Here is a 12,594-nt window from a genome sequence, read left to right as displayed (position 1 = left end):
AGAAAATGAGTTAACGAAGAAATGGCGTAGTTAAGAGATGGAGGGAAGAGGAGGAAGATGAATGGAGACTAGAGAGAGAGACACGGAGGAAAAAAGAAGGAGGAAGAGACACTAGAGGTAGGTAAGAATTAGGAAGATTTAGAGAGAACAACAACAAAAGAGAGAAAATAAAAAGAAGACACAAGAGCTGGACGGAAGGTTGGGAAGACAAGTCGTGTATAAAATGTCGCCATAAACGCCCTTTGAATCCCCACCACCATCACTTTAACCCACCCCATCCCCCAACCCCAACACCCCCACCCTCACCTCCCCGCCACACGCTCCCCTCTAGTTAACCTCGGCCTTGCCTCTCCTACCCTCCACATCAGATTTCTCCGGCACTGAGTCAGCGGCCGCAGGAGGGAAGGAGCAAGAGAGGGAGGGACGGAGGGAGAGAAGGAGAGGCAGCTTTTGTTGTCATGGTTACCGGGTGTGTAAACTGTCATGGCGGCTCGGGAGAGGGAGGAAGAAGGAAGAGAGCTGGAGGAGGAGGAGGAAGAGGAGGAGGTGGGGCTACTACTTCCGGGATTGCTTTACACCAGCGTGGCGCCAGGAGGCCTATACCGGAAGGCCTATGCCACATACACCTGAAGAAGGAAACAGCGTGCGGGTCGCCTTCAAGGAGAGTTGGGTGGGAGAGAAGGAGGGAGGGAAGGAGCTGGTGGCGGGGAGGTGCGGTGAGAGGTGGGAGGGGGAGGGAGGGAGGGAGGAAGGGAAGGGGGTTACGTAAAAGCTAAGTAAAGGTGTGTTTTTCTGTGTGTGTGTGTGTGTGTGTGTGTGTGTGTGTGTGTGTGTGTGTGTGTGTGTGTGTGTGTGTGTGTGTGTGTGTGTGTGTGTGTGTGTGTGTGTGTGTGTGTGTGTGTCTCTCTCTCTCTCTCTCTCTCTCTCTCTCTCTCTCTCTCTCTCTCTCTCTCTCTCTCTCTCTCTCTCTCTGTAATGTTAATGAGTACTACCACCAGGATTTGATCATTAGTGTTGTTTTTGTTGTCATTACTGTTATTATATCGATTAATTTTCTACTACTACTACTACTACTACTACTACTACTACTACTACTACTACTGCTACTGCTACTACTACTACTACTACTACTACTGCTACTGCTACTACTACTAATACTACTACTGTCACAACTTATACATTCATCACCAATACCATCAGCATCTCTTGAATAAATTATGTAATGAATCTAGAATGACATCAGTAGAGGTAGTAGTAGTAGTAGGAGGAGGAGTAGGAGGAGGAGGAGGAGGAGGAGTAGCATCAGTAGTAGTTATCGAGTCGTCGGTGATCACCAGGTTGACGTCAGCCCCGGTGCCTAGGTCTGCCTAGTGATTGGTCTACCCCGGTTGACGTAACGAGGCGCCGGGTTAAGGTCACCACTAAAGGACGATTCAAATGTCTCTGTCGATCAAGAAAGGAAGGTGTGACCGCCACCACGCCACGCACCTTCACACACCTCCGCCTCCACCTCGCGCCCTTTCTTAATGTTATTTTTCTTACTACTCCCACTACTACGACTTCTGCTTCTTCCCTTACTTCATTCACTACTTCTTCCTCCTCCTTGGTTGGCTTCATCGGACGAGTCTTTAATAATAAATCGGAAAAAGTAATATTAAAACTGTATAATTCGTTGGTTCGACCCCGTCTAGAGTACAGTGTACAGTTGGAACGGGTCCAACTGTGTACAGTTGGAACGGGTCCAACGAAGAGTAACAAAGATGATTCCTAGGTTGAGAAATTTGTCATATGAACAAAGGCTTAAAGAAGTAAATTTATTCAGCCTATCAAAACGAAGAATGCGAGGCGATCTAATAGAAGTGTTTAAAATGTTCAAAGGATTCAGTGATATTAATGCGGAAGATTACTTTACAATTGATCGATCAAATAGAACAAGAAGAAATCACAATTTGAAGATAAGTGGTAAAAGATTCTCGTCGCACGAAGCTAAATACTTCTTCTTCAATCGAGTTGTTAATGTTTGGAACTCTCTACCTTGTGATGTCGTTGATACAGTTACGGCCTTCAAGAATAGATTAGACAAGTGTTTTGAATCCAACCAGCAACTAAGATATTACTCATTGTCGTAATAACGTTAAGTTCTTTCGAATACTGGTGTCCTTGTCCGCTTTTATCGCCCGGTTAGTGGTAGCAGTAATGGTAGTTCTTTCCTCTTTCCTACATAAATTCCATGCAGTTTTTCCATGCTGCATGGTTCTTTTTCCTTTCCTGCCAGCTTTGGCTGGAGGGATGGGGGGTGGGGAGGAGCCTTCGCCTTTGCTGTCCTTCATCTTCCACCTTTGATTAGATAGTTAGTGTAGCTTGTCACAAACAACCTCGTAAGGACCAGCAGGTCTGCTGTTGTTTGTTCTTCCTTTGTGTTCCTTTGTGTTCCTTTTCCTCCAATCTCACACTCATTCATCCTCCTTTTCCTCTAATTTACTCCTTTACTCCTCCTCTTATCCTCACTTCCTTCACACTCCTCCTCCAATTTCATACTCATTCTTCCTCTTCATCCTCCTATACTTCACTCTTCCTTCTCATAATCAATCGTCAACCTCACCTCATAATTACCACATCGCCCCCCTCCCTCACACACACGAGCTATGGGGAGTGCCAAGCTCTTTTTAGGGGGGTGGTGAAGGAAAGGAGGGAAGAGGTTGACAGGGCGAAGCTATGGGGAGTGTCAAGCCACTTTTAAGGGGGTGAAGGAAAGGGGTTGTTAAGTCGAGCTATGGGGACTGCCAGGCTCTTTTTAGGGGGGAGGCGGGGGTAAAGGAAAGGAGGGAAGAGGTTGACAGGGCGAAGCTATGGGGGGTGTCAAGCCACTTTTAAGGGGGTGAAGGAAAGGGGTTGTTAGGTCGAGCTATTCTACGCGCGTGGCACTGTTCAGTTCTCGACCAATCCCAGCACGAGGAAGAGGTTCTGGGGGGAGACACACCTGATCAAGTGACGTATCTGAGGAACCGTCTCGCTCGTTAGTCTCAGGTAAGGGGAGAGAGAAGTAGAAGCAGGTGGGGAAGTACAGGCAGGTAGGGTAGCAGAGGCAGGTAAAGGAACATCGAGGAGTCATCACAAGTCAGAACGGTTTGTTAGTGATGGTTTTCCTCCCTTATGCAACGACCCATTGAAACGAGGCTAAGGGCGATATTCTGAGACGCTTCCACCTCGCACATCAACTATTTTCAAAGGTCAAAATGGAGATTAATCGGGCTTTCGGTACAGAAGAAGAGTTAAACAACCACCAGGGCCATTAAACTACCCCTGAAAATGCCCGAAACGCCTGCGAAAGCCTTGTAGAATATATGTAATTGGGCGCCGAAAGGTTTGAGAATACGAGGCTGAGGCTGAGCGAGACGACGAGGAGGAGGCTGAGTGAGTGTGACAAGGCAAGGAGGGGCGGTGTTGTCTTGAAACGCTGCGCCATTTCCAGCTGAGTCAGGGGAAATAATTACAATACTCTCTCTCTCTCTCTCTCTCTCTCTCTCTCTCTCTCTCTCTCTCTCTCTCTCTCTCAGCCTGCCTTCCAAGGGGATCTGGAGCAACATTCTCAGGACAACCTTCGATAGGGAGAAATTTTTATTGGTATTTTCACGTGTCGAGAGCGTGGCCATGGAAGAAGGGGAGGGCGGGAGGAGAGGGGGGAGGAAGGTAAGAAAGCAGGGGAGAGAAGGAGAGAAATAAGGAAAGTGAGATAAGGGTTAGGAGGAGGAGGAGAGAGATATGGGGGGGTGGAAGAGGAGGGAGCGAGCCAGACCTCCAGAGAAAGGGGAAAGAAGATGGAAGAGAATACCTTGGGGACAGGTGTGGACACGTATGACGGGGGTGAGGTTGCAGGTCGCGGGGATCAGGAGGCAAGGGGGGGGAGGGGGGGGGAGGACCATAACATGAGGAGTGCACGAGTCTTAACCTTTACCCAGTGACCTACTTAGCCTCTCTCCCTCCACTCCCCTTCCCTCACCACTCACTCCTTTCTTCCTCCTCCTCCTCCTCCTCCTCCTCCACCCGGAATCCTGCAACGCCGGCACGCCTGTCCTTTCATCCGTATATAGAGACGCAGATAGATAGATAGGTTGAGGCAATGGACGGGCGAGGGTTACGTGTGCCTTCCCGGGTGCTACGACTGCTACTCTGCCGCTCCTTCACGATCGTATTCATTACAGCGCGGCGAAAAAATAATGCACTTATGTAGAAATGTCACCGAGATGTTTTTAATGTCGCGTCACGGTGACTGAAAACTTACGGCAACCCGATGCAGTGACGAGCGAGAGAGAGAGAGAGAGAGAGAGAGAGAGAGAGAGAGAGAGAGAGAGAGAGAGAGAGAGAGAGAGAGATTTTTTGACACATGGATAAAGGAGAAAGGCGCGGAGAGAGCAGACAAAAGGGAAGCGTGAATAAATGAATATGAATACTGGTAAACAGGGCGAAAAACATAATCTGGAATCTGAACGTTGAAAATGTCATGACATTCATCATCCTACTCTTCTCGCAGCACAACATCACGAATAATAACAATGACAATAAATAATAATAATAATAATAATAATAGTAATGATAGTTGCCGTATAAAAGTCTCCGCTGGTTCTGAATACAGCCATGATTAATTTCATAAATATAAGAGAGGGGAGAGCGCGAGGAGGTCAAACGAGACGGACGTATTCACACACACACGGAGAGGAAGACAAGAGAAAACACAAGCAACAAAGAAGACAAAGAGCCTGACCGATAAGTCTGACAAAGGAGACAGGAAAGGGGAAAACACGCACACACACACACACACATACACACACACACACACAAACACACACACACACACATTAATATTTAAAGTCCTCTAGCTATACTGACCTTGCAAGTTACGAGCAAGCCCCCGTTGACCTCCTCCTATCCTGTCCTCCTCCCCCTCCCCCACCCCGTGCTGACCTCGTTTGTTGGAGGAAGAGGACTGAGGTGGGGGAGGAGGCAGGGGGCGGAAGTAGCAGACCCCCTGTGGTGTCCTGCTGGGCCTGACTTTGTCGCCCCCAGACTCTGCTTGACCCCAAATTATGAAGCGAATCGACCATCTTCTTCCTCCTTTATCTTTTCAATCTCCTCCCCATTTTTTTTTATTTTTTTTATTTTACGCGTTGATGTCATTATTTTACGTTTTATTCCTCTTCCATCCCTCACTCCTTATTATTCTCTCTTGACCCAGTTCCTCTTCCTCCTTCCTCTTCCATCTGTTCCTTCCTTCCGTCCTCCTCCTCCTATGCTTCTCCTTGTCCCCTTAACGCCGGGTTGCCTCTCTCACCCCCACCTCTCTGCCTCCTGGTTAGTTCTCCCCCCTCCCTTTGTTCACCACCACTTCACGCGTCCCTCACTAAGGTCTTCCCCATCACTCATCTTCTGGACTTTTGCTTTTTCATTGTTTTCTTGAGTCCCTCTTCACTTTATCTCTCAGGGTGTACCAGCAGCATTATTACTATCGCCACCTCTACCTTTCTCACCTGTAGGATAGTGGCCTCGAAAGAACTCTTGCCCCCCTTACCTTTCGATTCCACTCCACTCTTCCCCTTTTCCTACCTATATCCATGTCCTTCCTTCACATCCTTCTCGTCCCCTTCCCTGCCATTACTATTCTTACTATCTCTACCTCTATCTTTCTCACCTGTAGGATAGTGGCCTCGGAATAACTCTTGCCCCCCTTACCTTTCCATTCCACTTCACTCTTCCTACCTATATCCATGTCCCTCCATCCTCCCTTCATATCCTTCTCATCCCCTTTCTCCTTTTCTCCCTTCTCGGACCGGTCTCACACATTGTTATCTCTACCTCGCCTCCTGTTATTGTTGTTGTGGTGGTGGTGGTAACATCTGATCATGACTTATTACGTGGGTTTAGTTAATGGTGATAGTGGTGGTGATGGTGGTGATGCTGGTGCTAGTAAAAGGGCTGTTGTAATCTCCCGCGGTGTCCTTCACGACTGTTGTACGAAGTGGCTAATAGTATGATGGTAGTGTGTATGTGTGTGTGTGTGTGTGTGTGTGTTCGAGGTGACTGTGTGGGGCCTGTTTATATATTTTTTTTTCCTTAATGGTGGAGTGATTGGTGTATTTGTTATTGCCGTTCGTCATGGTGGCACTGAGAGAAGGGAATGGGGGAGGGGAGGGGGGAGAGGGGGGAGTATTTGATTTATTAGGCAGGTGTTTCAGGACTCGTAGGTCGCCAAACACACACACACACACACACACACACACACACACACACACACACACCTGATTATTGGAGCGATGGCAGGCAAAGGGGCGGTACTTATGCAGACGTGTACAGGAAGCGTTAATTACCATGTGTGTGTGTGTGTGTGTGTGTGTGTGTGTGTGTGTCCCCAAACTACAACACCAGCTACAACCACCACAACACCACGACAATTAATGAGTCAACAGCTCGCTTCCCGTCCTGTTGGCACCCACAAGGCCTCTCTCCTCTCTCCTCCCCTTCCATCCCTTCCCACCGCCTCCTCTCCCCCGCCGCACAGTAGCCTTGTGGAGCCCCTGACGTCACACGAACGCTGACGTCACTGCAGGAACTACGAAGATGCTTTTAAATTTCGTTGAGTTACGCGGAAATTGAGATCCTTGTGCGAGAGGATTTTTTTATTAATTTTATTCATTTCTGTCTCTTCGTCTGAGTCTGAATGCTTGAAAATGGTAGAGTAAAGATTTGGTTAGTGTATACGTAGTACGACAGAGGAGGCCCTGGAGGGTTGGGGAGGGTGGGTCAGGTGGTGGGGTCAAGGTAGATGGTTTGCAAGACTCCTGACCTCTCCATGGTTAGGGAGTGGAGGCGCCTCTCTACTCTTTACGATTCGATTTTTGTAGTTCGATGCAACATTTCGCAGATGTAGAGGCTGCGTTAAACCTGCCAATAAGTAAATGTCGCGCCCATCACTAGGACACAACATAACCTGCATTTGTCAGATCTCAATATTAGCGAGTCAGTTTTTCGCTTTTCTGTTGTCCGAGTGTGGCGGAGCGATGAGACGGCGAGTGACAGACCCACCAATCTCGGCCTCATTAATGGAGGTGATCGGGGTTTTCATCTCCAAAGAAATTGATAAGTTGGCCAGTCTGAATAGGAAAGATCATATGATTAGGAATGAAATTTTAAGTCCCCCCTCAAAAAAAAAATTGAAAGGGCAGCACAGGGCAGTGAAGGTCCGTCTCCGCGCCGCCGCCCCCTCACCGCCCTCCTATTCTACGTCTCTATAATAGTTGATCGGAAAACCTGACGACTCGCGGCCACCCGTCACGCTTATCACTTCCCTGACAGCCCTCGTAGTTCATGCTCGTCTTCCTCTTCAGTGTTCTCAAGCAAGTATACTAAGCCAAAAATCCGTTCAGACTGATAAAACCGACCAAGCGTCTCTCGTATCTCATTTGTGGCCGAAAATCCAGTGCAATCCAGCGGCCGGTCACGCCGTGGTGGCTGGAATCTTCCGCGCGTCAAGCCTCGCGTGTTTCCCGTACCCGCTCACCGACGTCCTGGCGATAGCGCGCTCCGGTAATTGGAGGTGTGACACTTACAATAGTGGGGCTCTGGCATCATTGTCGCGAGGGGAAAGAAAATGTGTGTGTGTGTGTGGGCTCACCTTGACCCGAGTGTTGTTGTCCCGGCACTGCCTGAGGAGTGCCAGCGGGCCAGTCATCTCGTCCATGCGGGTGATCACGTTGCGGGCCCGGCGGCGACCCCTTCCCCTCAGCAGGCCTGGCCAGGGAGGAAGCACACATGGGGTGACTTGTCTCTCCTTCACACAGAAACATCAACCTACGGCTTACTAGAGTTAGCCAATGGTGTGAATTTATGCGATGCTAAAATTCGTCAAGAATATGTTAATCTAGTCGTAAATTTGCCTCCAACATGATTTTGTGTAACAGAATTAATATGCCTAGTCTCTGAGCTTCAAAGTTGGTATATATATTTGATTTTTTTTTTTTTTTATCCTTTCAAATTTTACAGAAAACCAGTACAGTTACACATCACTCAAGATGTCATTTAGACTGCATTATATATTTTTTTGTTTTGGTTAGTTACAAGTTACCATAAACAATATTTCCAATTAATTAATTTATATATACCGGTATATCAAATTATTTTCAAATATATTTATTACATATCTAACATTTTTTGTTTGTTTGTTTCAGGTAAGACTGAGTGGAGCTTCTTGGAGATGTAGATGGTGCAGTGAGTACTTGAAATGTATTATCTTGAGTAGAAATTAGTTTAATAACTTGAATAATCAACTCTAAGGGGACCCTACCTTGCTCTGGAGTAAACTGCCTGTCAGCGGGAACCTGGCGAACTTGTGGTCTGGGGATGCCGCCGGGGCCAAGCACCTGCAAGGGTAGACAGTGCCACACTTAGCACACACTTGCCTGCAGCACCACCTTCTGTGACTGAGATTTAAATATTGATCAAATTATATTTAAATGATTCACATTCACTTTGCTAAATTTTAACTTGTATCATGTATAAAACATAAATAAGATTGTCATATGAAATTATTTTCAAATGTCCCTTGAAAGTAGTATCATGCAGTAAGACAACTTGGTGTGAGGGAAGGCACTATAAAACATACAGTAATCCCTCCCATATCCAACATAATAGAGACATCGGACCAATTGGATAAACAAAATCCAGATATGGAATAATATCCAGACAGACCCTACTGATACTGTGTACACTAAATTGCATCCCTCTGATTTTGGCAATGCTCCTTGGTCTCTAAGTTGCAGTATTTAGACATTAAAACAAACAGGAATATCCAATGTTAAATTCTAAGAAAATAATTTTTGCTCAGGTGGTGGGCGGGTTATCCGTGCGTGTCAAGAGGGGCCGTCTAGCTGACAAACTGATTTATTTAGTTTGTAGGCCGGCCCACCTAGCCATATCAGAACTTTATGTCTGGATACAGACAAGTAAATTTGGATACAGATATTATAGAGCCAAGGCCAAGTATTCAGATATGGAACACATTTGGATATGGGACGTCCAGATAGAGGAGAGATTAGCCTACTGTACTATCCTAATTCAATCATAATGTTATCCAGATTATAATATATATATATATATATATATATATATATATATATATATATATATATATATATATATATATATATATACATATATATATATACCAAATAATGAGTAAGTGCATTGCTGCACTAAATGTCTATAGATTCTCTTTTGTAAGTATTTTTAGTTTAGAAAGGGTTCTTTATTGTGGTAACCGTAGCTACATACATTTCACACTAAATTAACAATAACACATCAAGTATAACTTATGTTAAAGTGCTAGACTTTTATAATGTTAAATTGCTTGAATATCAATATGCCAATTTGCTAGAATATCATTACAACATACAGCCTCCAGAATGTCCTAAATCTACTTAACCCATCAAGCCCCATGAAAAAATTATTTTGAATAATTACCAAGTTACTAAATATGCTGACAAGGAACAAAACCCTGCCATGTACAAAACTTTTGAAGGCAGAAGCACCATGAAATACATGATATATAAGATAACAACAGCTTGGCCTATATGGTTAGCTACACTGGTTACAATATGAACCCGAACGTGATAAGAAAAAGTTTGATGAGGAAGCAACCAGCACTTCAATCCAGCACCTGCCATGTTGAAGTTTTCTGTCACACGGGTGATAACAAGATTTTCAGACATTTTCTCTTCTCACCTTAGTGAAAAATACATTGCCTTTTGCCCAAAATATGATACATTTTGGACACCGGCACCTTACATGGCATAATGAACATGGGCCGTGACATATTCAGTGGGCCATGAATGGATGTTACGGTCTACCCCTGTGGCTTGACATGCTGCACCACCAAGAAATACCGCCACACACGCACTTACAGACCCGCGAGACACAATACTACGTGAGCACCAGCCCCGCCCCGCCCCGCCCCGCCTCGCCACGGCCACACTTACGCCGGGGATCTCCTGCTCTACGTTAAGCCTCTGGCCGTGCACCGCCTCCCTAAAGCGGTACAGGTCCTCGAACGTCTCGGCCTCGGGGTCAGGGAGCGGGGCATCGGGTGTGGCGAGGGCCCGGGCGGGGTTGAAGCGCCCCGACGTGAAATCCAGCTCGTCCTCCTGCCTGGCCATGTTTACACTGAAGTGGCGCCGCCCTGGTGGCCGCCGCGCGCACCACCCCGCGCCGCATTCAAACACCTTAAACTGCACGGAAGGATGAGATTATGGGAGAGAAACACAAAGTAACCAGACGCATAACAGTTAACGAGGAAAATAATGAAAATGAGACCAAGGAGAGTCGCTAAAAATGTAAATCTCTACATTCTACACCTTAAACTGAAGGGAGAGACGAGAATATGCGAGAGAAACACAAACTAACCAGACACATAACGGTTACCGAGGAAAATAATGAAAATGAGACCAAGGAGAGACACTACAAAGGTAAATCTCCACAGTCTACAGTCAGTTTACTTGCCCCTTGCGTCCCTCTCATAGTTATAAATCTAAATGTCCTTGTGGCTCATTCTAAGGCTGTATATAGACTTCCCGGCACCGGTCCCTGGTTATACGCGATTAACACACACATACACACACAAGAAAAGGAAAGGCAATGTCTGGATGAGTGCTGCTGCTGGAGAGACGGACGGCACGTGAACCTGAAGATTTTAATAACGGGTAGAATTAGGTACAGCCGTAAGGAGAGCACGCTGTCACATGGTTGGTAGCTCGTTTTATTCAATTATCTTTATTTTTTACCACGATTTTGTCAGGACTGCGCTCTCATAAATGTATAACCTCGCACTCACCTTTTTTCGCTCATATTGATTCGTGGAAAATATAACAAAGTAGTGATGCAGATGGATGAGCTTCTTTGAGTTATCGTTTTTTTACATTTTTATTAGTAGCAGTAGTAGGAGGAGTGGCTGAAGGTGGGATAGTTGTAGGAGAAATAGCAGGAGGTGGAGCAGTAACAGTAGTAGTAGGAAGAGGAGTGGCAGTAGGTGGGATAGCAGTAGGAGAAATAGTAGGAGGTGCGGTAGTAGTAGTAGTAAGAGGAGTGGTAGTCGTAGAATGTAGCAGGAGGAGGAAGAGTACAAGTATTTTCGTGTACCTTCGGGCCATAAAATATGATGAGGGAACACCTTAAAAGGGTTTACATTTCACCTTGAGATATTTATTGCGTGAGGTTCGTCCTGTCTGCACATATAATATTAATTTGTTTTCTTCTTTATTTTTTTGTTTTGTTTTTTGTTTTGTTGGGCGTCCAGATTTGTTCAAAAGTTTTCCAGTTTTAGTGTTTTTTTTTTCCTCTCATTTTTTACGCCTTTCTAAATAATATATTTTCAATCACTCACTTTTACTTTGTTCTTTTTATTGTAGTTTAAAATTTCATCCAACCGTGTGTGTGTGTGTGTGTGTGTGTGTGTGTGTGTGTGTGTGTGTGTGTGTGTGTGTGTGTGTGTGTGTGTGTGTGTGTGTGTGTGTGTGAGAGAGAGAGAGAGAGAGAGAGAGAGAGAGAGAGAGAGAGAGAGAGAGAGAGAGAGAGAGAGAGAGAGAGAGAGATTTAGGGCTGGCTCAGTTTTTCTCTAAATTTCCTTTACCTCTGTTTTTTTTCGATCCGTAATGTGTAACTGAGTCCAATCACTTCCTTGACAGCGAGGGTAACGCACCTGCAGACACACACACACACACACACACACACACACACACACACACACACACACACACACACACACACACACACACACACACACACACACACACACACACACACACACACACACACACACACACACACACACACACACACACACACACACACACACACACACACACACACACACACACACACACACACACACACACACACGGCCCGGTAGCTCAGGGGTAGAGCGTCTGGCTCACAACCAGATGGACCGAGGTTCAGTTCCCCGGCCGGGCGAAGATAAGTTGGGTTTATCTTCTTTCACGTGTAGCCCCTGTTCACCTAGCAGTGAGTAGGTACGCGACGTCAGGCAAAGAGTTGTGACCTCGTTGTCGCGGTGTGTTGTGTGTGAGTGGTCTCAGTCCTACCCAAAGATCGGTACTACGAGCTCTGTGCTCTTCCGTAGGGGAACGGCTGGCTGTCTCGAGAGAGACCCGCAGCAGACCAAGAGGTGAATTACACACACACACACACACACACACCAGAGTTTAGTAGTAGGAGCAATAAAAGTATCAGTAATAATAATAATAATAATAATGACAATGATAATGATAGCAGTCTCATGTGAGTCGTCTTTTCTTCCATTAACTAACATGTCAACAGTAAATAAAGTAAGAGTGAATAGATATATAGACAGAAAGATAGATAGTTAGGTAGATAAATAGATAGATAGACAGATAGACACATAGTAAAGGTAAATTTCATCGTCTCGTTTATTTTACGAAAGCGAGAAAGTAAAGAGGAAAAAACAGTTGACACCAGCAATTTCCTTTTTTTTCTTTCTCTATCTCTTTTTTTTTGGGGGGGGACGTTGGAAAG

The 12,594-nt window shown here is 45.8% G+C and overlaps 2 protein-coding genes across 7 annotated transcripts in view; one reads left to right on the top strand and one right to left on the bottom strand.

Annotated features, from left to right (window-relative positions):
* The window catches only part of LOC127009283 (U7 snRNA-associated Sm-like protein LSm11), a 22,207-nt gene extending 11,389 nt beyond the window's left edge, over positions 1-10,818 (bottom strand). Inside the window, exons 1-3 of the mRNA XM_050882231.1 lie at positions 10,026-10,818; positions 8,336-8,411; positions 7,667-7,782 (exon numbers count right to left, since the gene is read on the bottom strand). Coding sequence (XP_050738188.1) covers positions 7,667-7,782; positions 8,336-8,411; positions 10,026-10,202 — 369 coding nt within the window. The 5' untranslated portion in view covers positions 10,203-10,818. The remainder of the gene's footprint in view (positions 1-7,666; positions 7,783-8,335; positions 8,412-10,025) is intronic.
* Positions 1-12,594, top strand: part of LOC127009257 (ecdysone-induced protein 74EF-like) — a 107,166-nt gene that overhangs the window by 51,994 nt on the left and 42,578 nt on the right. The window lies entirely within an intron of this gene.

This window comes from Eriocheir sinensis, chromosome 4 (genome assembly GCF_024679095.1).
Source record: "Eriocheir sinensis breed Jianghai 21 chromosome 4, ASM2467909v1, whole genome shotgun sequence".
Taxonomy (NCBI): domain Eukaryota; kingdom Metazoa; phylum Arthropoda; class Malacostraca; order Decapoda; family Varunidae; genus Eriocheir; species Eriocheir sinensis.
This window is presented reverse-complemented; position numbering and strand designations above follow the sequence as displayed.